At 35.8% G+C, this 26,987-nt stretch overlaps 1 protein-coding gene across 2 annotated transcripts in view; it reads left to right on the forward strand.

The window, feature by feature from the left end:
• The window catches only part of EFL1 (elongation factor like GTPase 1), an 82,578-nt gene extending 55,913 nt beyond the window's left edge, over positions 1-26,665 (forward strand). For both annotated transcript variants that reach the window (XM_049812519.1, XM_049812520.1), the window contains exons 18-20: positions 5,840-6,843; positions 11,720-11,904; positions 25,152-26,665. In XM_049812519.1, coding sequence (XP_049668476.1) covers positions 5,840-6,843; positions 11,720-11,904; positions 25,152-25,340 — 1,378 coding nt within the window. In that variant the 3' untranslated portion in view covers positions 25,341-26,665. The remainder of the gene's footprint in view (positions 1-5,839; positions 6,844-11,719; positions 11,905-25,151) is intronic.
• Positions 26,666-26,987: the final 322 nt, after the last annotated feature.

Genomic DNA, 26,987 nt, shown 5'->3' on the forward strand with positions numbered 1-26,987 from the left:
GAGCAGTATCTTCTGCAAGCGTAAGTATGTACATTTAGTATCTTCTGATGTTTCTTCAAATGGTAGAAGAATGGTTGTCTGAAACGGTCCTTTCCTAGAACTTCATTTACTAAAAAATTTCTGGTACTTCTGTATGCACGCATTTACTGTCATTTTCTTTTCTAAACCTAAATGTAAACCTAATCATGTATGGTTGTCTGTCTTCCTTCTGTACCCATATTCATTCCGGTTAATATCAGACAACAATCACTTCTTATGGAAGTTAGACTGGATCACTTGTAAAATTAGTTGTGTGCTTTAATGGTTATCCTCATTACAATTTAGTGCAACACATTTTTACCTCTTTTAAAAACATAGTATTATTTATTGATACACCTCACTTGAATGTAATGTCTTAAATAGAGCAAAACTGGTTGCACCTGTCTTCAGTGGCAGTTTGCATAGCAAGGTGTATAAATGCCTTTATTATTGGCATTGGTCAAAATCTGGGAAAAAAAAAAGCTATGTGATGGGGTAATAGGATTATAGTGAGCAGATAGTAGAAGTCCCTATATTTACATTCCTAACCTTTTCTGGTTTGGCTTTTCTTAAGAGCGCTGTAAACTGTCAAGAGTGACCATTTTGTGTCCCTTGTATTCCTCAAGAAAATGTTGTCAGTTTTCCAAACTACCAAAGCACATAAACACACTGTGCTTGTAGCATCATAAGCAGAAACACCGTCCTAGCTCGTGGGACAAGAATTGTCTTTTCCTTCTGTCACAATTTTGTGGAAGGAAAAGTGAAGAATGGAATCCCTGTCTTGCACCATTCCTCATGGATTCCATGTGAGTGCTGACAGTGGTAAACTTGCATCAGTTAACTATTAAAGTGTGAGGAGAAAAAGTTGTGGTCTGAAATGTTAGTTATATTAGCTCAGCGTGTGTTTCTGTAGAAATGTTTAACTTCTTCTAAGTGCATATAGTTTGGAATAGCAAATTGTGAACTAGGGATCAAGACAGTGTATGATACCCTTAAAATGTGACCCACGTGTTTTTCCCCAAAAATATTGGGAAAGGTTGTTCAAAATACTTAAGTTGCACTTGAAGTAGTGGGGCAGGATTCTGCTCTTAGCATCTATCATTGTGTCACCTGGGTTTTGAAGAGCTGACATTTTTGGAGTAATTACAGAAACTGAGGAGGTTCTGCTGAGTTGAAACTACACTGAATTGTCTCTGTCAAGATTTTAGTCAAACTTTTTCAAAGGCACATATTTAATTTTAGTTTTCCTAGTGTGTACTTGGAAAATTATGTTCAAGTGATACTTATTGTCAAAGGTGTGAAGAGATATGGAAAGAAATAAAAGATCAGGGTCATCCATGTTTATCTAAATGATTAAATATGGATGTTCTGCTTAATTTCCCTAAACTTATTTTTATTTTTTCTTCCTAATTAGCTCTTTTTTGAATAGAGTAATAAATTAGATCTTTTGACTTTGAATGTTTTATTTTCTGCATTTTACAATAGAAATTTTTAGAACTTTCTGTCCAAAGAGCATTGCAAATTCTTAATGTGAGTGGATTAAATAGCTCTGTTCAGAATGAGAAACAGAGAGAATGAAGATGGTGGTGGAGTGGGTTGTTTTTTTTTGCTTGACTGGGTTTTTTTAGGATAATACAAGTACATAGAAAAACTGCAAAAAGGACAGATCTCCTGGTTTTAAGTCCCATGGAGATAAAGCTTACAATTACATTTACTTTTCCTCTGCAACTTTTTTATCACTCTGCAAAATTTACCAGAACTTAGGAAATTTTGGTTAGTCCTCCTGTTGTAATGAACCTGCTTAGACCTCATGAGTGGTTAAGAAGGATACACAACTCTGAACTCTCAGTCTGTCAGATAAATGTAGTAAATCATTCTTCCTTATTTCTTGCCAACAGTCACAACATTTGATATGCCTGAAATGTTTCAGCTGACATCAAAGCATAACTTTATATTATGAAACTGTTATAATAGTGGTTATCAGACTAAAGGACAAAATTATTTCTGTTAACTCTCATTGCCTGAGTATAGCAAGTGCTTCACTTCCATTTTCTGTATAATAACCCTTGGCAGCTTTTATTCATGCTTAGTTGCAACAAGAATCTAGACACAATCCTAGCTCAATTTTATTTTTTAATTCGAGTTGCACTTTCCTTGGAGTTTAGACTAATAACTTCTAAAATAATCTGGTTTAGAGCAATTTTTGATGCAATTAATGGTCCTCATATGAAGGTTTAGTGCAAGGTTTAATAAAGGGGGTTTATAAATACCAAGATTACCAATCACAGAGAAAGAAGAGTTAATGTTAATCATCACTGTTCCCAGACTTGTGAAGTATTTTGAATAAGTTGCTTTAAAACTTCTAGGTCAATCTAGTCCACAGTGCAAAAGCCAGAGCCTTTGGGTGTTTCTCAAAGCTTAAATTAGATAGATTAAAACTGATAAGTTACTTTAAGCTGTGTTTGCTTGGATATCGTTATCTATGACTTCAGGTGGTAGTAGTTGTGGTTGTTTTATTGCAGGCAGCTATTTAGCTACTAGCTTTCAGCTGTAGTTACTACTAATTAAAACTGAGGCTTGATGCAGAGTAGTAGCTATTCTAAAACTGAATACAGCAAAATATTTCAGCTTTAGAATGAGATAGAGCTGAAGTATGAGTGTTCCTGAATGCATTGTATTAGCCTCACAGGTGTCCATGCAATCATGTAAGTAATTCATCCTTTAAGTCATGCGTACTGGAACATGATTTTTGTTAATTTTGGTTTTGGATGTAAACTATAGCAGCATCAAAATCTGACTGCACCTCCTTTACAGGGGTCAGTGACTTTTCTTTATCCAAAAACTAACTTTCTATGTGTATAATAAAACAGTTCTATATAAGCATTCATTAGCAGGAAAGTTGTATAAATAAAGGTAAATAACAACTGTGCCTTAGAAACGGGTCATTCCAATTACAGTCTTGTTTTCTCCATGTGTTTTAAAAACTGAGCCTAATTCAGATGGCAGTATCGAACATTATTTTTATACCTTCATACGCAAATGATGAACCAAAACCCATTGTCCTTTGGTCTGGTGCTAGCTTGCTATGCCACAGGCTGTAATTGTAGCAGTGAGATAATTATCAGTAGAATATGTTTTTTATAGATTATATAGCTAGACAAAGCTGTTACAAATCTTTGAAGACCCAGGATTACCATTTTACCAGTGGTAGGAATGTTTCATTTCCAAACAAGGTATTTCATGGGAGATTTTGCTATTGTTTTTCCCCTTCAGATGAGGTGAGAAATACAGGCTATTTTCCAGTTCTGAAGGGTAACTTTCAACATTCCTGTATGCTCAGCTGAGTTAAATCCTGAATGTATTTGAACAAGATGCTGATTATGTGCACTTAGTAAGCATCCATTTCACAGTTTTGAAAAAAACCCAGGGTTTTGCCATGGCACCATTGGCAATTTTCAGCTCCTGTGATTACAGTAAACAGATAAAATACCACACGGGATATTTTGAAGTTATAAAGTTGTACTTGAAGATAAAACAGGTGATCCTTTATGAATAAATACAGAGATGTTTGTTAAATATATGAAAGAGCTAACAAATCTGGCACTTCTAGCTGGGTGGTAAAATAACACATTGGCATACTCAAAGATGTGAAGCTTTTACTTTTAGAGTGTTTTAATCAGTAGTAATTAATTTTCCTCATCTTGTGAAATAGCTTTTAAAGTGTAGTGAAAATTTTCCTACAGAGTACTCACTTCAAGACAAATAATTAATCTGACAAACTAATCTGAAAAAAATTGCTGTTGGTTAATAGCATTGCTTCAAATGATATATCAGTTCCTTAATAATCACACTTTATCACTGTTATAAATGCCAATACTACAATATTGTTGAAACTTCTGTCATTCTGTCTTATTGTGGTCTGCTGTACTTGGTTTTTCCTAAATGTTTTTATTTCCAACACAGGTTTTCTTCACTGTGTAGGGTATTTCCCAACTTAGCTTAAAAGAAAAAAGAAAGCATCTTAGGTTGTATCTTTCAACTCTTGACCCAAACTAATTCTTTTAAAAATGCTAGCACTCTTGCAAAGCAGAATATAAGTTATTTATAGTTAACTATAACAGGCTGAACTGCATTGGTAGTATTTTTTACTTTCTTTTGGTGTGGAAAAAGACCAAAATCTTTACCTACTATCTCGTATCTCATTTTATTTTGTGCTTTCTGTGGTCCTTTAAAGGCAAAGATTGAATTTACCTTTTCTTAATTAGTCCAAAAATAAGATTCATCCACAGCATTACAGATTTGTTTTCTTCTGTTAGGAAATTTTATTATCTTTGAGACTCTTCCAATATGAACTCTTCTAACAGACTGAAAAGTGTTTAATGACCTGAAATAATAGGGCTTTCTGGTATAGAATTGATAGTTTAATTTTTGTCTGTAGTTAATGGTCAATTTATTTTAATTATCTCCCATAGTTTCTTTTAGTTATGTTTTAGTTTTGTATAAAGCTGTACTCACATAAGTAACTTTATATAAAAAAAAATTATCACTTAATTTTCATTGAAGCTACTGTACAATATAAAGTTACTTGGGATATATGAGGGAGAGGGATTGTGTTTTGCTTTATACCAGAGGGAAGGCTGCTACTAATGACAAGTCTATACAGGAAATAATTATCTGGCATAATTCTATAATGAAGGTGTCCCTATCTGGTGATACTCAGGAGTAGCTATTTCACTTGACATTTCTTCCCTTCCTCCAGCCAACTTAAAAGCATTCCAATGTAGGCAGTCATTGCTTCTACCTTCAGAGTAGTGCCTTGTATATTTACAGTTGTTACAAGATCACAATTATGAATGATCCTTTAGGTTTGCAAGCAAAATAGTGGTTAAGGCTTCCACTAACTAATCACAATATGAATTTTCCAGGGGCTTTTTTTCCCTACATTAATGCTCCTTCTGCTTCTGTGCTGCAGTGCTAGTTTCATGCACATGGACAGCACAGTATTGTGAACAGATTTGAATCTGCTGTGCCAGGACTATACAGAAAATGGGAGTATCACCTCTCCAAGCGCTCCTAGCTGCGGAGAGAGCACTTGATCGGAACCTGCAAGGTTGTAGAATGGTGGCTCCACACTTCTTTACAAAAGCCTGTTCAGCTTACCCAGTGCTTCATCTTTTCAGAGCATCTCACTGCATGAACAGATGTACTGGTTCAAATCAGGTGTCTGTCTTGCTCAGTATCACGTCTGCAGCAGCGTGGCCTAGAGCAGATGTCTGGGGAAGAATAAAAGTGGAGTAACCATAATGCTTTCCTGGGTCTTAATCTTTTGCAGTTCAGGGCCTGTTCAGGCCGTGTTGTGGCTTGGTTGTCAGTAAACCCTGATCAGCCTTCCCCAAGCCCCTCATGATTTTGTAGGCCTCTGTTGTATCCTTGAAACATCTGAAGGCTGCTTGTACTTTCATACTTTTGATCATCCTCATTCTCATTTTTTTTTTCTAGTTCTATTGTATCTCGTTTGAGGGGAGAAAACAGCAGCACATAGTTTCCAAGATGTGGGTGAACCAGTGATTTACACAGAGGCACAGCTTTTTCTTCTATTTTCATCAGTTCCTTTCTGAAGACATGAGAGGCAATGCTTCTTTTTTGAAGTACATAAGGTTTTTAAGAGCTTGAATGTGAAATTCATTATCTAGTAATCTGTGTTGCAATCAGATTTGTTCATGAACATCTGTTCCATGCTAAGGCCATTGCCCTACCTCCCACCCCCAAGTTTAAAAGTATTTTTTAAATTTTAAACTAATTTTTCAACTTTATTTTATAGGTTTGCAAAGGTACAGATTAGTGTATCAGCACCTATTATACCGTTCCGAGAGACAATAACAAGACCTCCAAAAGTCGATATGGTGAATGAGGAAATAGGAAAACAGCAGAAAGTTGCTGTCATACACCAAACAAAAGAGGACCAAAGTAAAATTCCTGAAGGAATTCAGGTTGATTCAGATGGGCTTGTTACAATATCTACTCCAAATAAACAAGCTACTCTCAGTGTAAGAGCAATGCCGCTTCCTGAGGAGGTAACTCGACTTCTTGAAGAAAACAGTGACTTAATTCGAACTATGGAGCAACTCAACACCTCTCTGAATGAAGATAAAAAAACCCATGAGATAAATCAGAAGACTCTGGATAGGATCAAGGAATTCAAACAAAAGTTGGAGCAAAATCTGCAGGGAAGAAAGTGGAGAAATGCTGTTGATCAGATCTGGTCATTTGGACCACGGAAGTGTGGACCCAATATTTTGTTACATAATTTTGAGGGCTATAAAAGGTCTGTGTGGCAGTGCCTTGGGAATGCTGTGAAAGAAGTAAGTAAATACAGAGACTTTGACAACAGCATAGTAAGTGGATTTCAGCTGGCTACGCTTTCAGGTCCAATGTGTGAAGAACCCCTCATGGGTGTTTGTTTTACAGTGGAAAAATGGGAAATAAATACAGTTGGAGAGATGCTGTCAACTAGCAGTCAGGATTCAGGGGAGTGTGATGCCGTAGAACATAAAGAAAATGAAGATACTACTCTAACAAGCAGTTGCACTGATGAAGTTTGCAGTGTGAATGAACACCAGGACAGTAGTCAAAGTGTTCCAAAATCACCTGAGAAAACTAGTAAACACAAGGGAGAAGTTTTACTTGCAGATTGTTATGGTCCCTTCTCTGGACAACTGATTGCCACCATGAAAGAAGCTTGTCGTTATGCTTTGCAAGCAAAACCACAGAGGCTTATGGCAGCAATGTACACATGTGAAATTATGGCTACTGCAGAAGTTTTAGGTAAGACAGAAAAAATAAACCTTTGTCAAGAATTTGCTTTCTGAGTTCCAAGGTGAGGTTTTATAAATTAGACTGACTCAAAGTATAACTTGATTAAAAGTTTTGTCAGAAGTTTTTTATAGTTCTCCAGTGGATTTGTACAGTGACTTTCTGATGCCTGTAGTATTTATACTGTTCCGAATGAGAATTTAGCATCCTTCTTGCTTATCTGAAACATATCCTTAAATAGCAATGGTACACTTTTTTGGAAGTGCGAGATACAAAATGTTGCCTTTTTGTAATATCAACTTATGTAAATATGAATATCAATATTGCACCTCATAATTAAGCATTAGTTCCATGAAGAGATGAGGAAACCTATCCTGTTTGTAAAGTGAGCGTGCAATCTTAGTAACTGTCGTTTCAAGATGTTTTAAGTTAATATAATAATCAATGTAGAAGTAAAATCAGGAATATGAGAGACTATTAAATTATTGTTACAGTCCAGTTTGTAGATTATTTTTCTTTTTAGTAGCATCTGTATCCTTCTGGTATTCAAGGTGCTCACTTTGCAAACCCAGTGCATACCAAATTCATGTCACTTACATTACCTTACCACTTACACCCACTTAAACTTGTTTTAATGACCTACTTTACAACAGTGCTTAACTTTCCCTAACATTTGTTCTTGGAGTTTTCCATGGGAGTTGCTTGCACACTGAATCTGATCCAATGCACCAAGGTTTTCGTTAAAACTAACTTCCATTGCACTTAAGCTGTCAGCAAATTTACTTTGACTATACTAATCATGACAGAAATTATAGTATATCCTACATACAATAATCAAGGATTTGGTTATTTGTTGTAAAAATCTCAGCTGTTGTGCACACAAGCATAATGATAGCAGTTATACAAAACAAATATGCAAAATGTATAATTGTGTGTAGGGAAAAGAAATGCCTTTGAATGTACAATTGTTTTGTACCGGTGCATGATCCTGTTCTTTTCTGGAGGTGCTCTTTAGTAGGCCTTGTAAAAGGTGTCCTGCAGTAAGCTTATTAGCACATTACCTTAAACTACAACTTACTATGACATAGAACTTCTGCATTTTGAACTATCTTTAATTATATGTTAATATGTAAGAATGCCTGTCAAAATCAGACTTCATAGTGTTACACACTACTGTTCCAGGAGCACATTAACGCAACACTTATGACTCACTATGTCAAACTATAAGCAAGATACCAATTTTCAAACAACAAAAACATTGTATAAATTGCTGTTTTCAAAAATACCCACTACCAAAAAAAGCATGATTGTTTATAGTGATGTAATTAACGTGCATTGCCTCATCAATTGTGCCATAAAACCAAATGGAAACATGGCTTTCTAATGCATATATCTATATATTTAATGAGTGTAATTTAGGACTCGGGCATACAAGCAAATTAGTCCAGTCTAATGAATGTGAGTTGTGTGGTAATAACCATGGACATGCACTTGGTTCATTACAAATTCATGGGTTTAATTTTTATTATGGAAGTTTAAGCTAATAAATTGCGTCCTCATTAGGGGAAGTGAAGAGTATGGATGCTATCCACTAAGACTTGGCAGTTGATGTGTGATAAACCACTGGCTTTTGTAACTTCATTCTTTCAGCTGGTCTTCCATACATTGATATCCAGTTTTGTTTGATATATCTTCACATTAATCTGCTTGTTTTGAAGATGTTAGCTTCTGAGAAAGCTAGTTCTTCTATATTCGTTGTCTCAGTATATAAAGCTTTTTCCATCAGACTTTTCTGGCAATGAAAATAAACTGAAGTGGAGCTGAGGAGAGGAGCAAGGAGACAGGAACACAGAAATGTGTTGCAAGCTTACACATGTCCAGTGTAACGGGCCTTGGGTTTCAACTTGGGTCCTGCATACACCCAATGTTTTCCAGTAGGTTATACTTTGAGCATCTCATTCCTGCAGTTAGTTCACTAGCAAAATTCATTTTTACACACTCTTGCTTTATGGAGGTTCTGTGTAAACTGCCAAAAGCTGAAGAATGGTCTGAACTAGTATCACATGTTTAATTATTATTAGCTTTTGCCTGTTGATATTCCTACCTTTTGAGCCCTTCTTCCCTTCTCTCTTTTGTGTTCTGGAGACTGAAAGCTAGACTCTTTTCATTTTGCTGATGTCAGTGAAACTTAGCTGGGAAAGGACTTTACCAGACCTGTTGTAGCTTTGTTTTTTTTGATTTTGATAGCAATTGTTATGTCTTTATTTTTTTTAATTAAAGTTATTAAAATTTTAGATGACGCATTTTAGGGGGCAATTCACATCAATTCATAGTATTATCTCTGGCTCAGTTGTGTGAGTGAAAATGTGGAGATTCCAAAATAGAAGAGCAGCTCCTCCTTTCCTGTTTGCTAAGTTTATGGTGACCCCTAGGCTCTTGCAAATGGTGATCCTGTTTTCCTTCCACGGTATTTCTTTCCAGTCTGAAGCTTTTTCTTTTTTTTAGTATGCAGGGAATGCAGAAATTGTTTAGCATTTTCACTTGACGCACTGAAGCATCCTTCAGTGAAGTGATGAACAGGACTGAAATATTTTAAGAAGCTGGACTTAATACATATTTAAAGTGAGCCTATTATGCACAGACTTATTCTGTACGTTGCAGCACCTTGAAGCTGTTTTTGAAGTTGCAAAATAATTTGTTTTAACTATTTTGAATAGGAAGATCTTACAGTATTTCTTGTTGATTGATTCTGCTAAATCCATTCAACTAATTAGTATAGAGGTAGAAACAGTATTTCTTCAGTGTACTGCAGTCTGCTCATAGTGGTAAAACTGAAGACCTTATATAGCTTTGTGATAGCATTAATTGAGGAAATACTCCAGACTGCTTGGATGAAATACATGTAGCTAGAAACCATTTAGTAAGCTATAAATTGTCTTCTGGCTTTTATGTTTTCAAAGAATAATCTTCAGTGAATTATAGCCAGAGTATGTGAATCTAAAGTGCTTTGTGATAAATGTTATCTTACTTATCTCATTAATATGTGTGCAAAGTTCTCTACATCTCCTACTTAAAACAATTACTAAAATAAATATTTTGAATTATAACATTAATAACCTATAAAGTGGTTTTGAACTTACTTGCTTTAACAAATGGCTTTAATATATACTGTGTAGTACATACACAGTATACGTACAGTGACCATGATGTGATGCTCTTTTGCAATGGGTATGTTTAAACTTGCATTTTAAAGCAGTTACTGAATTGTGAGCTGCACTGAGATAGGACCCTTTCATATCTGAGAATTTTCTGGACTCACTGAAATTTCCATAGACTTGAAGTGGCTTACTTATATTAACAAAGGCTGTGTACATGCATGGCAAAATCAGTGACTTATCTTCAGAATGCCTTAATCTTTTTGTAATTTTTAAATACAGAATCTTAAGTATTTCCTCAATTTCCTCATGAGCAGTAAGAAGACCATTGTGCATAGTACAGGTGAAGTTCAGTCAGAGGAACAGTGAAGAGGTCCTGGTAGTGGCACAAGCAGATAAAATTCAGTGATGATAGAAAGAACACTTCAACCCACATTTTATTAGAGAACTATAAACTCTGAAATGATTGGTGCTGAGCTGATGCTTCATTACCTGCATCTGACAGGAAGATTTAACTGTACTAGCTATGTGCTTGTGCTGAATTTCCTGAACAAGGACCAGATTCTGTATTTAAGAAATAAAGACAAATAAACCCACTCCAGCATTTCCTCTGGTATCCCACAAAAGGCTTACAGTATATATGCAAATCAATGTACATGCTACAGTATTTAATAAGATCTTTCTGTCAACTCAGAACAGGTGGCAAGTATTATGAAGTAATGTGTATTTCTAATTATTTCCAATAAGAGTCAGGTTTGCCCAGCTGTTTAAAAGGTAGCAGTCTGCATGCATGTTTTTTCAGCGCAATATAATATAAAATATTTGAACCTTCTAGAAATTGGTACAAATGTGTTCTTCGCAGCAAGGTACTTTTCATTTGACATCTAATACTAACTATTCACATTTGTAAATGAAGGCATTCCTAAAACCTTTTTCAATACATAGATTTTCTTGGGTTTATTATCTTGATCAACACAAACGTATTTGTTAGTATTTTTCTGTAGAATACTTAGCCCATAAGTTTGCAAAAACATTTAAAAAAATTAACTTAATGCCTACTGTAAAGTCAAACATGGGTGTTTTTACAGCTATTTTAATGATATATACACTGCATTTCAATGGATTGAATATTAATTTGGGAAAGAAAAGTAAAAATTATCCATGACTAACTTAAGACTGAATTAATTAAAAAACTAATTGAACATTTTAAACATAATAAATATGTAGCATTTCAGATAAACTAGTTTTCTGTGATTAGAATAGCACTGCAGTATCTGGGACAAGTACCATATAGGGATATGGTGATCCAAACAAACTTCTAAAAGTAGCTGACATATGATTCCTGAAAAACAGTAATATTTCTTAGTAATGTTTCTCAAATATTTGATTGTAAGAAATAAAGTTAGACACATAATCTGTCAAAGTGCCCTTTTAAGAAATAGCCATATGATTGCATAAAATGCAACTAGTGCAAGCATTATCTAGATCCGTACAGTAATAATAATTTATTAAATGTTACTCGTATGATTCTGCACATTGTAATGACAGATTATGTTTGTTTGAATTGAATGGGTCCACTTAATTGATACACTTACAAGGAAGAATTTTAGCTAAACAAAGAAGTTATGTATTTTACGTAATGCTGAAGTTTCCTGAATAAATATTTATGTATTTCCTTTCATGATGCAGAATATAAATATACTGGTAAGCTCATCAAAATTATGTCTTTGCAGGTCGCGTGTATGCTGTCTTGTCCAAAAGAGAAGGCAGAGTGTTACAAGAGGAGATGAAAGAGGGGACGGATGTGTTTATTATTAAGGCAGTCCTGCCAGTAGCAGAAAGCTTTGGTTTTGCTGATGAAATCAGGAAGAGAACTAGTGGCCTGGCCAGTCCACAGCTGGTGTTCAGCCACTGGGAGGTAAAAATATCTATTCACTCCATCTGGTTTGGTGATCTATTTCCTGTAGATGTGGCAGACTGGAATAATAAGTGGAAAAGGTTAAGTTTTGGTCAAGACATTTGATTAATTCCTTTCTGAAATGAGGAGAAAAAAATAGCTTATAATAGTCTTATTTACTTTTATAGATATGCTGTTCAGGAATGTATTTATATTTTGTTTAGATGGGATGCTTTTTTATTTCAGTAGAAAGTAAGTCCTTCACAAATGAAACGGATTCTTCATAAATGTGTTTTCCTAAATTTAATGTGCCTTTTTTAATGAGTTCTCTGGTAAACTTGTTTGGGGACTGGAAAAAAAAAACCCAAACAAAAAAAACCCCACAAAACAACCCCAACCTACCACTAACAGAAAATGTAACAATAAATCTAATGCATATGAAAGTTAACCTTTAAGGCGCTAGCAGATACCTAGGTTTTTTTGTTGTTGTTCTTATATATTCCAATGCATATTTTGATACTTAAAGGCAAAGGGAATAGATTTCATTCTTTCAAAATTGAGTCTGGTGATACTAAGTAGACGTGTCCTCAAAATCATTCCCTTTGGTCATCTTTGTCACTTAAAGAAATGAAGTGAAAATGAAGGTATAAAGGAAATATGCAAGTGGGAAAGCTGATAAGGAGTGTCATCAGCTGACAGTGCACTGTATTTTGTTCCTATGATGTGGATAGTAGGTCTTCAAGGAGAAATATAAAAAGCTGTAAGTCAGAGTTCCTTGTTCAAGACAAACAAACCTGCATTGTAGGCTTCTCGGAATACTCCACTGAAGGAGCTAAACATGGGTTCAAGGGCAAGAGTTAGTGGGTATAAGCTTTTCACGTGAAATTTTTAGAATAACTGAAGTCTAGGTTTTTCTGTTTGGGTGTGGGGTTTTTTGTTTGGTTGGTATTTTCTCTTTAGTCAGGTGTTCCTTTATTTGGTGTTAGGACCATAGAAACTTGTAAATGGATTAGAAAGTATTTTGTTTGGTTGGTTTTGTTTCATCTTTGGATTTATTTTGTGACCTCAAATGTCAAGTGTTTGAGTACAAACAACTGCAGATTTTTGAGGTCAGTAATACTCCATGCAGTTGCCAGCTATGGTTCATTTACCACTGTCTCTGTCTGATGTATGTGCTGTTTTTTCACATGGTGTGGATTCTTCCTCATTTCCTGTAGCTAAATTGTCCTAATAGGTAGTAGTATCTGTTAAATATTTCACTGGCAGTATTTCTTTGTTAGTAATTTTAACTGCTTTAGGAATTTTATGTGGATGCTAATGGAAAAGGAGGATCTCTGCAAACCAGCCGAGTCATGTGCTATCAAAAGAGTTGGGAATCGTTGAAATAGCACACTTGGAAAAGTACATATTTTTTTTCCTTGGCAGTGGTACCTTACTGGTGTTAGAAAATGCAGTGGACCAGGGACTTACCTTTCCTCCCTCATTACTGATTCATTTAATCTTCTTGTAACTAAGTCTGACTTCACAGAGAGCCACGGAAGGGAAGAACAGAGCTACACTGAATGAAAAATAAAAAAAAAAAAAAGGCAATCCTCCATAGATGGTATATACACAAAAAAATAGATAAAGCAACAACTTTTTGAATATAGGGATCTAGGTGTAAGCCAATAACAGATTAGGTACCTCAAACCAGTGAGTGTTGGCAGTATTGCATACAATAGTCTTGTCAGTTTTGGATGTTCTCATCTGAAGTGCAGCTGGTGAGGTTTTGTGGCTTAACTGGTCTTTTGTCTGAACAGCCTCTGATATCAGTGCCCTAAAGGACTATCAGTCAGAACGATGTTAATTCCAGCTAACCATTGTTTTGTGCCAGTTTCTTTAGGATTTGTAGCTACTGTGTGCTCCAGTACTAAGCAAAAACACAAAAACCCCTTGCCTCTCTGACCTTCCCTTCTATCCCCAAACTTCAATGTGTATGTTCACTCTGTCAGATACTACAAATTTCACATAAGAAAATGTTCACATGAAATTATAGATATGTATAGAAGAGGGAGATTTGAACAACTGTCAACATTTTCTAAAATTGACCCTCAAGAGAGATTATAATTACAGCTAGTATATTACAATGCAGCGGTAGTAGGAGAAAATATGAAGCCAGTCACCTTTCCACTTGGCAAGCCTGTTGGTGGGGAGGGTTGGTTTTTTTGTCACATTGAAAGTCATACTCGCGTATTTTTGTGACAAAATAAGCCTTTTACTAAGCTACTAGCAATGTTGGCTCTGTGCAGCGATGGCACAGGGAGTGCATGCTACTCTCACATCAGCAGAATTGCTAAATAAATACAGTTTTCAGAATCTGTAGTGGTGGTATGACAGAGAAGCCAGAAAAAATAGTTTTGTGTCTCAAATCACATGAGTAATTTGTAGAGCTTTTATCTGTTTCTTTTTCCTCTTTATATTCTGTTCAAAACAAAACCAAACCCCCAGATAAATAAAAAACCCTATCGGGTTTCATCAGGTATTAGGCATGACTTTGATATTGCTACATTACTGATGAGTTATGATGGTAAATGTATATACATGATAAACAACAGCATTTTATTTGAATCCCAATTATTTAATTTATCATTGTGCAAGATAATAGGATGTGAACTCTCTCTGTGTAATCTTATGCTATTTTTTCCGTAGTGCTAAAAATGGAAAGGGTGTGTGATAGCTACTTAGTTTTGTTTTGCTTTTCCAATGTTACCGAGTGTATGGTTGCTGCTTTAGTTACATACTATTTAAACCCTTCCATGACATTGGCATGAATTCTGTGTTCGTGGTGTTTTCTCACTGTGCTCAGCTCATTAGCTGAGTACCTGGGACATGTATTCATCTACACAGATTCCTTCTAGTATTGTTATCCCCATTTTACAGATAGTGGAATAGACACTTCTTGGTATTTTTAAACTTTTAAATATTCAGTCTTATGGAAATCACATGCATAAAGTATGTTTGAAGAAATGAGGTTTGAATTAATTTTTTTATTATTCTTGTATTTCATTAATACGATCTGTGGACTATAAACACAGGAAGGTCAATGATAGAGCCTACATTTAAATGAAGCCATTTTAGTCTCTGTGGAAATGAAATTACCATTTTTTTTTCTTCAGTTAATGAATGTATTTTGTATAGTTCAGAGTGCTCCAGCCCCAGGGGATGGAGCAATACATGTATCGAGGTCTATCTTGTCAGATACTCCATTTTTATTAATTTCTTCTGTCACGCTTATACAATTTATTCCTGCCTGTAGAGAACGGCACCAAATAACCATTAGTGGGAGATTTCAGTTTGGTCCCAGTTTAAACAAATAAATTTCAAAAGTCACCAAAGTATTTTCTTTTATGATACCCCTAGGCAAATGTTAAATGTATTGGGTTTACGTGGCCATATTTTCTTAGATTTCAAGATAAACTTTTTTCTGAATTCTTAGTTTAAAATATATAACTTTGGGATAATTACAAACTCCTTGTATTTTTTTAATCCTTGAATTAATAATACATCTTCAATTAGTGTATGTTTTTGCCTGAGCCTGTTTCCTTTGTTCTCTCAATTCTTGCAGTTACATCTTTCACTCAATCATGTAATTTTATCTTAATCATAAGGTTCTTTGAATCAGAAGGTATTTGCGATTGCACAATGCTTAGAATAATGGAGCTCCAATCCCATTTGGGAAGTCTGTGTTATAGAAAAAAATAATGTATGTGGGTCTAGTCAGATGCTGACTGAATTCGCAGCAAGTGCAGAAACTGTCAGACATCTACTAGTTGTAAAGTTGTGAAATGTATAGTATTCCTATTAACTTGCATCTTTTAAATTGCATAATGATCGGCTGTTAGCCACACTTTTGGGGGGCATGGGCAAACTGTAAACGCATGTTTAATCTGAATTCTTTTTCAGTATCCCTTCTAAGTAGAATAGTGTCTAGAATATGCTTTAGGGCTCTGGAGAAAGGTAAGAGAAGGACTGCGTATAATAATTCGTAGGAATATGAGGCATTCTGAATCTGGAAGTTTTATATTCTGAATTTTAATTTATTCCTTTCAAACTGTAAGTCATTTTACAATTCAGAAGATGAGGGTTTAATGTAGAAGTTGCTGGATGAGATTGTTAAGCCTGCATTAAACAGGAAGCAGACTAAGGTAATGAGAGAGACTCTAAGAATCTGTGAATCTATACTAGGTTTGAACTGTAACTTTACATACATCATTGTGCCAGTGACAGTTTAGGCATGTAAATGAATTCTAGGAGTAACCTGGAACCTTTCAAATATGGAAATGTCGTGGTTTAACCCCAGCCAGCAACTAAGCACCACGCAGCCGCTCACTCACTCCCCCCCATCCAGTGGGATGGGGGAGAAAATCGGGGGAAAAAAAAGTAAGACTCCTGGGTTGAGATAAGAACAGTTTAATAGAACAGAAAAGAAGAAACTAATAATGATAATGATAACACTAATAAAATGACAACAGTAGTAATAAAAGGATTGGAATGTACAAATGATGCGCAGGGCAATTGCTCACCACCCGCCGACCGACACCCAGCTAGTCCCCGAGCGGCGATTCCCTGCCCCCCCACACACACACACTTCCCACTTCCTATACTAGATGGGACGTCCCATGGTATGGAATACACCATTGGCCAGTTTGGGTCAGCTGCCCTGGCTGTGTCCTGTGCCAACTTCTTGTGGCCCTCCAGCTTTCTCGTTGGCTGGGCATGAAAAGCTGAAAAATCCTTGACTTAGTCTAAACACTACTTAGCAACATCTGAAAACATCAGTGTGTTATCAACATTCTTCGCATACTGAACTCAAAACACAGCACCGTACCAGCTACTAGGAAGACAGTTTATCCCAGCTGAAACCAGGACAGGAAAGTTCATTGTATTGCCCAGGATATCTGAAGCTAATTAAAATAGTAAATAAAAGTGGTAGTGGTGTGGCTTTAATCTTCCCTTCCAATACATGTTTCTTAAGTAATAGGAAAAAATGCAGCAGTAGAGCCACACGTCTCCTTTTTTTCTTTCAAATTCCCAAATTCCTGTTTGTAGCTACTGACTGAAGTCAAGGCTAAAGCTCAGCTGTCACTGATTGAGACGCAAACAAGCGTGATGCTCTTGAGCCAAAATAAACTTCTGTGAGTTTATTTTATAACTAAATGTGTAAATGTTCATTATTGCAATATTTATTGGAAGAGGAGTTCCTCATATCTGACTTCAGGCATTTTGAAGCCTTGGCCATCCCCTTTATATATTGTGAATGGGATCTCTGAATTATGAAATACTGTTGGATGTTCATTTTACTTGTAGGGAATCTACGCTCCTAATGCATCTCTGTACATTAAACATCTGAAGGTTGACTACAGGTTATTCTGTATCCCCTTAAACCTCCTCTCTCTGAAAGAAAACAAAAAGCTATGAATCTGATACTTTTTTGGATTTTTGAAGCTTTTGGAAGATGGCTATGGATACAAAATAAGTGAACTTTACTGTTGGGTTTATAACTTCCATCTCTCTTGCTTCCTCTCTTTTTTTTTTTTTTTTTTTTCCCCAGTTGTATTTTTGCCAAACATTGTAATATACAATCCGGAGCTGTTGAGAGAAAATACTCTGAAGGAATACAGAGAGAAATAAAATTGGGAGGTTTTTCCCAAGTTGGTTATGAAGAGAGCAGTCTGTTTTCATGCTTTCTTTTAAATGCCTGTATAAAAGTAGATATAATAATCTTGAGAAGAAGATATATTATGTTTATTTCTTTGACACAGAAGTTGGTCTAAAGTGATGCAAAGTGGCAGCATTCTGTGAAGCCAAAATTTGGCTACAAGGTAGTCAAACAACTGGTAAAAAGGGAGGCTGAAAATTAGTGGTTGTTGTTTTTTTTTTCTTTCAGGATGTGGTATAGAGATTAGCTATTTGTAAAATAGGCAAGCTGTTACACAAAGTATTTGATGCAATGTGAAAGTTTGTGTTTTAACAAAATAAGTGTGACTTGGTTTTATTTTGAGAATGTTTGTGTAGGTGCTTCTGTAAAATTCTTTAGCATATTGTAGATATTTCTCCTCTCACCCTCTGCTGCTTAATCCTCATCCCCAGCATGATGTTCTGTGTAAGTGTTTCAGGTGCTCAGCACTTCCCACAGTCACTCAGTACGCCTAAGCAGGAAAGGAGGTGATATCTGCTTTCCACTGTGGTGGAATGGGCACAGCAAAATGGAGAATTTGCATCTGCAGAGAGAATATTCTCTTTCTTTCTGAATAGGAAGCATTTGGGGCCTGTAAGGGTTTACAGAGGAATAAGATACCTGTTATGAAAGGGTTTTTCACTGAATAAAACCAGTAAGACCCCATAGTTGGTTAAACAACAACCAAGAAATGACAGAAACTTGCAGAACCTTTCCTTGAGATTTTAAGTTGTGGTTTCTTTCAAGGACAGGCTGAGATCCTGGCTGCTTTGAAAGCAGAATGGCAAAATTAGTAAGTTTTTACCTATTCTTCAATTATATATTGCTGAGCAAAAGTATTTCAGCGCTGTAGTACAGAAATCGCTTAAAAAATGGTATTCGGCCTGCTCTACATTACAGGTTATGGGAGCTCCTAGTCATATGCTAGCATCAAGCTGTTTTACCTGGAGTTGATGGAAGGCAGCTGTTGATGTGGAGATTGCTTTTAAAGTTGCCAAATGTCATCTTGCAACACTGCTCTAGGATCTATATTTTCTTTCACATGGAAGTAAGGAATGACTTGGAAATCTACCTGTCAGTACAGGCACGAGCATGGTATGTGTTGGGCTGCCATGCTGCCAGCACTGCTTTCCAGACTCTGTAGCTGGTTGGGTTAAATACAGGAATTAGCCAGACACTTGGGTACCTTTGCATTACACTGTGTGTGAAACTCAAGGAAGGGCTTATTTACTGAGATAATGGGTCTTTCTGGATCTGAGGTCACAGGAGTGTAGTCAAGAAATTAGCCTCTATCCACTTTTGTTACCCAGCAGGTAACACTTTTTCAAGGTTACATTTCACGTAAAACTCTGCAAAGTTCTATCATTTTACCTGAAAGGTAGAGGTAATTTCCATTTGATGGGGCTGCTTCAGACATCTAAGACATGCATATCAGCTGTACCCTTTTAGTTGCATCGTCTATGTCATTGCTAAGTGATGGGCACTATTTGAACTGTGAATGTTCTTGAAGTATCTTTCTAGCATCAATTTTTCTAAGGTAGAAAGGCTTGTGATACACCAAAGCCTGTGTCATCTTTGAAATTGTGCGTAAGAGTTCTTCTGAAATTTTTTTTTGAAGAACAACTTCTGGCATAATGTTTTTCTTGGCATGCTAAGGGCTGCTTGTGGTAGTGCTCAATCATACTGAATTTAGTGGTTCTTGGGATTTCTTACTAAGCAGTTCATGAGGGCCATAATGTTGCTTGCTGGTCTTAAGATCTTTATTGGACAGTGCAAGACTGCTTTTTCTATTCATGGTCGAACTAAAGAATTTTCCATACTGATGATACTTGGCTCAAAATAAATTTTTTGTCCTCATCAGGCAGTAAGGACCAGTAGGGGAAATGCTACTAGGAACATGGCTGTGTTCCCGGATTTGTCTGACCTTTTGGATGAACTAGGCAGATCCCTTCTGTTTGCTTTTGATGCTTCCCTCAACCTTGTTTTGCATAATTAGGCTGCCTTGGGCAGAGACTGCTTCATACCATCATTCTGTGAAATACACTAGACAATGGGACACAGATCACTATTGGAGCCATCTGGGTGCCACTGAAATGCAAATAATAAATCATCCTCAAATTGAAGCTTAAAATTCCAATTCCTCTTGAATTGGAAGTGATCTGTTCAAACGCAAATCTTACTGAAAAGTTTGATTAGCTTATATAATCATTTGCAGAATTTAGTACACATTGTATTGTCTCCCAGCATTAACATAGTTACACTCATAGTGTTTGTATTTTTATGGATTATTTATTACAGGTATTCAGATTATGTCTCTGATAAAGATACAGGCATTTATTGTTTGAATAATTAATGTGGAAGTTGTTAGGCTAAAAGAAAATGACAGCTGTTTTGCCTATGCTACCCTGCATGCGGTTACTAAACAAGTCTTATGAGACTTCATTGTTTGGGTGTGTTGGTTTGAATAGTTGTGACATTTAATGAAACATCTTGCTTTAGAATGATTTCTTTTTCTCAAGAACACCCTTGCACTTACAGTATTTTAAGTAATCTGTTCACTTCTTTTGAAATACCTAATCCCAGCTGACTTCGTTATAAACAGTGTTTTATTTATACCTAGAGTGGGCTCATAGTTCTGCAGTGAGCTATGGAACACACTCTTCAGCATGTATTTGACTGTTTCTTTTCTTTTAAGTGTAATGCCATTCTAGTGATTTATTTATAGTCATACTTTAAACAAATTCTATCATCCAAGACTTTTATAAAGTAGATTAACATATTGTTAAACAATACTATTAAGGAACACTTCCATCACTTAAGAATTGCATTTGCAATAACAGATTTAAGAATTGTATCAGCTGCTGTGCACTAATTCATTTTACTGTATTGCATTTTGTATGGCTGCATTTAGAGAAAATACTTTTTCTCTAATAGAGTAAATGCTAGTCCAGTGATCCACTACACAAACCTTGACTTATAATTCACTTTTTGAAAGAAATTGTTTTCAGAACCACCATGGGGCTGTAGTGTAGAAATATTTGGTTGTGTTAACTAGGAAGCAGTAGCTGTCTTGCTGCTTTGTCATGCATGCTTTGGAGGAGTAATCATGTCTTTGTTCTGGGCTATTTGGAGTCAAGGCTGCTGTTGTCCCCATCAGATTATTCTGGTGTTTAATAATAAATAAGCATAGGCCAGTGGCTAGTTTATGCTGTTATGAAGAAAAATTCCCAAGTCCTAGCAAAAGTTCCCGAAGAAAAGGTACACTGAATTTCCTAGTTATCAAATCACACACAGTGTGGTGGTATTTTAAAATGTACTTTACCATTACGTCATTAGTTTTGCATTGTCTTTCTCCTGATATTGGTTCCTCTTGACATTACGCTGGGGGTACAAACAGTTTGGCTGTGATAATTTTCTTGTCACTCTGCTCAGTGGTTCCCAGACACACATGGCACACAGGCAGAATGAGAGAAAGGCGGACAAAAGACCTTTGGTAGAAGGTTAACTGAGTCACTTAAAGGTTTTTTTTGGCTGTGAAAGGCATATTATTTTGAATTTCCAGTTCCATTTTGATAGAAGTTTTTGTTTAGGAGTGTAACTTTTTGAAAAAGCACTGTTAAGATGCTATCATATTTCTGTTTCTAAAATTAATCTTAGGCTATATGGTTTAGTTTTGTACTGAAAAAATAGTACGTGGTTAAAGAGATGACATGCAACATAGAATAACATTTGTGGGTGTCTTTTTCTGCTTTGATCCTGTGAATCTTCCAGGATCCACAGTACATCCCCTCTGTTAAATGGTTACATTGTATTCCAGAAGGATCAGTCCATTTAGAATCTAATTAATCATTTAGGACTTTATCCAGACAAAACCTCAATTTCTGTCACAGATTCCAGAGTCATCCCTATGCGGTTCCCATGAATACAAACAATAGCTCAGGGGCTAAAAAGCTTCTCAGCTCTGATTCCAGGAAACCCAGACCCACCATTCTGACAACTACTATTGTAAGCAAATTGATGACAATGCTTTTGGAGCATTATACGGAAATGTTTTGGGTTTTTTCCTTTTGCTTGCTTGCACTGTATTAACAGTATGGGGAATGATGGATGCCATCTGCTATATGCATTTACTCTGATTCATTAATATGATGTGAATAGAAGAGGGACAGTCTAGGCTGTGCCCTCACCTTCACTTAGAGAATCAGAACTTTTAAAAAAGAAAACTTCTGACTTTTTTTTGTATCACTGTGTCAGTAACACCTCTGTGCAGTTATATTAGGGTTACATTAACATGGCTATTTGCTAACTTCTTAAAGGAGATGCACAGCTGATGCCCCAAGTTCCAGCTGACTCAGTAGAACTGACTTCCTCTTTCTCATTACTTACCATGGTGTGATAATACAATAGTGTGTTTTAATTAACCTCATCTTTTGCAGTGTGTCCACACCATTCAGATAGGCATGATCCTCTAACAGAAATTTTCAGATGCCATCATAACTCGTTCTAGAAGCAGTATGTAGTGCCTGAATTATTTAGACAGGTTGAGAAGCAAAGCTAGCTCCTGAGGTGGCTTTTAAAACCCAATTTATGTCCCTTTACAGTGCTGTTCTGCATCATGTAGCAGTACAAGGTTCACTCAGGATTCTGTAGCCCCGTGCTGCAATAAGTTTGCAGTTTACCCTTGCTGGCTGCTAAATACTAAATAGTACATACATTTCGGCCTCTTGTTATGTTGGCTTTCCTGAGAGCTAGAGATACCTGTTGAAGCATAAAGAATTATTATCAGTAGAAGAAGTATCCAGTGCAAAACTAAAGTTAACAGGAGTAGAACAAGTCTTTAAGAAATTATTGAAAGAGCCAGTCTGTCAAACCTGAGGATTTTTTAAAGCACCCATCACTGCAGTATTTAAATATTTACAGGTAGATTAGATCGCTAAGTTCAATTTTGTATACTTTTGGACTCCTCTGTTGTATTCATTCTTCAAGAACCACTGTTTCACTGTTTTTCTCTGGGCATAACTTCTGGGTGTTGGATTTCTTGCTAATGTAAAAAAAACTTCATCAAAGGGGATAGTAACAGCCTTTAAAGTTATCATAGTTTGTAGCTGTATAATCTCCCACAGCAGTACTCTCTGGAGCCAATCCATTGAGCATGAATCACCTTTTCTTATTCATGTGTTCTTGGACTTTGAAATTTTTGTTTGTTCAGCTCTTTAGGCAGATTTGAATGGGGAAGTCCATGGTGTTTTTCTGTCATTAAGATGTTCAGTATGAACAACTTCATCAAGTCAGCATGCAATTTTTGCCCAAAAGTTGGAAAAACCCCAGTAGTCTTCACTGCCTCTTTTCTTTATCTCTAACGTATGAAAGAATGGTAAAATTTTCAAGCTCTCCACGAGTGAGGACCATTCTTTTTGTATTGATGTAAACTTTAGGTTTCTAGGCATTGGTTACAAGGCCCTATACAAGACATTAGAATGGGTATGACTCAGGCAGATTCTTCTATGGTTAGACAGTCCTTCTTACTTTCATGTTAAAAATAAATGTAGAAACATTTGGAAAGCTGAGTTTCGTACCCTTCATTTATGAGCTGTGCTTGCTTTTCGTTTTCAGCCAGACAACCCTGTGCATAGTCATTTCCCACCTAAACAATTGATGTTACTTTCAGCACAAGTAATATTCCACTTAATTTACCAGCATTGAACCTACAATGTTAACCTAATACAAAATAGTAATCTTCTGCCATAGTCATTTTCCTAACTACCCATAAAGTGTAATGTGTTTGATTGTGTTAGGTGTTATTTAAGGTGAGGTATTAAATTAGGACTTCACAGTTGTTGATGTTTCTGGGGAAAATTGTCCATCTTAAGCCATCATTTTTTAATTCCTGTTCTTGCTAGTTTGTGTAACTTAAATAAGCATTAGGAAATTTTGCTTAGTTTGAAATATCTATATGGCAATTAAAAGTATTTGTCGGAAGAAAAGGTTTATAACACTAAGCTAAAATTGGTAGTTTAGGGAAGTTTGTTCCCTCCTTGTCAGTTATTAATGTTAGGGCTAGTATTATATATTTCAGAAATTATTATAGATTGATGTCTTCAATTATTGTTACAACTATCACGATTCTTACAATAACTAATACTTGTCTGCACTCCTTTTTCCATGAGGATTTTGTTTAAGAAATGGATATAGTATTACCTTTGGGTTTTTTAGTAAAAATATATTACCTGTAACTGCATCTTGTGAGGAAATCTGCAATCATTTAAGTGAAAAAAGTATTTTTGAAATTTGCCACAGAACCTGAGTAATATATGTGTTCAATTTCATTCCTTCCTAATGCTCATTTTTAGCATTCTTGGAAGGTGACCTTTTTATTTTTCACTAAGTTCCTTAGTGCTCATTAACTACAGTATTTTTTACCCCGTTTTATGGCTAATTGTCCACTAATGGGATGGAAAGTTAAATCTCAGGACTAAAACCCTACACAATTTTGGTTGGTCACCCAGACATCAGTTCACTAGGGAGCATTTCTCAGATTTGATTACACATACATGTTATATGAGCTTAAGATTTGATGATCACACTTGATGACTTAGTAATTTCTCATGCCTGCAACAGTTTAACATATGAGTAGAACTGAGTTGGATTCTTAGGAGCTTAGAATTGGGGGTGGGGGGGTCTCCTTTATCTTTAGGTCTTAAAACATTTACTTGGAAAGTTAAAACTTCTTAAAGTCATATGAGAGTCACTAACAGTAATGGAATAAACTGTTATCTTTGGCTAGCTAATTAAGGATTAAGCCTAGAATTTGTGTGAAATGTACATAGTCCAAAGGTAGAGGGTAAATATATCTTCTGACTTTCTTGGGGAATTAAAAATGTTGTAGCTTTGCTGTGCAGGATAAAATGAGGAAAGGTTTTAAAGACTGTAAGATAACTACATCTTTGACATACTGTCTATGGTAGCGTGAGAAGTGTGGGGTATATAGGATGAACTGAGGATAAAAACATGTCCAGTTATTCTCTGATCATGTTAGATCTGAAATCTCTTCTAGAGGAGGGTCCCTGAGATATTAAGCTGCAAGAACAGCTCTGCTAAATAAATTAGCACCAGAAATAATGATTTTTAAACCATCTGTCAAACTCATAGGGATTGAAGAACGTCAGGAACAGAAATAAGCAGAAACCTTCAGTTCTTATAAATTCTAATAAAATCATAGTGACATAATATTCTAAATAAGAAATTCCTTCTTGAAAACTGAGACTTTTCTGAATGTTATTTGCCATTGTTTTCTGACTGGCACTTAAATTTGTTTTTAAAATTGCGTGTGCAGATAAATGCAACTGAATTTGAAAAGCTAGTGTGGGCTTCTTATGACAAGTGCTACATAGTGTATCTTAACTCTTGTTTTCTGCTTAAATAGTTAATTGCAGTCTTTCCAGAAAACTCTTATCTGCTCTACTTTCATATTTCTCTACTTCAGAGATTGATTCCTCAAATGTACTAATAAACCTTTGTACTACTTTACTTTTTTGTTTGTTTGTTTTTATAGATCATTTCAAGTGACCCATTCTGGGTACCAACCACTGAGGAAGAATATTTGCACTTCGGGGAAAAGGCAGACTCAGAGAACCAGGCCCGCAAGTACATGAATGCAGTAAGAAAGCGAAAGGGACTTTATGTAGAAGAAAAAATTGTGGAGCATGCTGAAAAGCAAAGAACTCTCAGTAGAAATAAGTAGCTGTGTCTGCTTCCTTTCTTTCCTGACTCAGCTAAGTGTGGGTGGATCATTTTCTATGCAGCAGATTCAAAATTTCATCTGGACTTTGTTCTTTGACACCACTTTTCTTACTTGCTGTAATGTCTGTGGCTTATGTTTTAATAAACTTAAGCCTTTCCAACTTTTATACAGAGAAAATAGTTTATTTATTTAAATAAAATACAGGCATATTCATTGTAATTGGTCTCAATTTTTAAAACGTAGTGCCCTATTGAACTTTCTGTCACAGGATTAGGAACTCCTGATTTGTTTCTTTCTCATTTGTCAGTTGTAATTACATTTAGAGCTGGTTAGCTAGTTTGTTGCAAATAAACTATGCACTGAATTTAGCTCCTTTTTGACTGTTTTTTAAATTTATTTTAATTTCTGTAATATATTTGTACTCACCAGTACTTTGCGTAGTTACCTATATGCAAATAGATGTAAGCCTATTAGGAGTTTCTAAACTATTTGTTTTACTCTGTTCCTCATGTAAGCAGTCATCTAAAGCTGTAATATATCTTCTTTAAATCAGAGGGCAGGCAAAAACAGCACATATGGAAGACTAAGCACTGCAAACCAAGCAAGGTTTGTCTTTTTTCTCTCCTTAGAACACATCTTATTAAAAAGTTCCTATGATTGTCTTAAGCTGGCAGCTGCTGTCTCTGAACTAGGCACACAGCTACCTCTGCCAATCCTGTGTGTTTACAGAGTCTTGCAGAAATTTCTACCCATTCAGCCTGTTGTCTTGAATTCAGTGAAGGGAAACAATTGCAAAAATATACAAAATGTCTTGCTGTTTGCAGGTGTCTAGGATGTAAAAGGCTCCAAAATGATTCAGACCAAGACTAGCAGGAAAAAAAGTCCTCACAGGGTGTAAGTTTTAGTTAAGAAGAATGGAAACCTTGGATAGAAGAGAAACATGATGCATGGATTATCTTCTCATTTGGCTGCTTAGATTTGTAAAAGGAAAAGACAAGAATTCTAGAAGGTTAAGACTGAATAGATAGGTGTCCTTGAAGAGTTTCTGATACTGAGTTAAATGAATGGGAAATAACTCCTTAAATCTTGTGCCAACTGGCTTTCTGCTACCTCGTCCTTGCTAATTGCCAAGAGTTCTGTTTCAGATAATCATGCAAATGGATTGTCCTTTTCTTTCCAGAATGTAACCATTTTTTAATTTGTGATTGCCTTGTACTCCTTTAGCACCTATTTGGTCTTTCTGAATAAATATTCTGTGTCTGTGAGTTAATGCAGCAGGCAGAATTTACTCATATCAGTTTTGCTTCTTGTGGAAAAGAAAACTGTTACTTGTTTCATGAGTAGAATGATTTTGAATGCTTAACTTTTATTTTAAATAGCAGCCTTTTCCAGCTTGTTTGCTTTCATTATGGAAATGTTTCCTTTTAAGATTGTATTTTTGAATTATTCAAGAAAATTAAATATTTGCCTTTCTTAGAAGGTTGTTCCATAAATTGCTGTTGTTTTGCAAGGGGTGTCTGAACAGCAGCCCTATTAGAACTCAAACAAACATACTTATGTAGTTTGGGCACTGCCGGCTGGTATACCCATGGCAGGCATAGTAACTTACTGCAGCCTGCAAAAAAACAGGCGACGTAAATGTTTGTA

This window comes from Accipiter gentilis, chromosome 10 (genome assembly GCF_929443795.1).
Source record: "Accipiter gentilis chromosome 10, bAccGen1.1, whole genome shotgun sequence".
NCBI lineage: Eukaryota > Metazoa > Chordata > Aves > Accipitriformes > Accipitridae > Astur > Astur gentilis.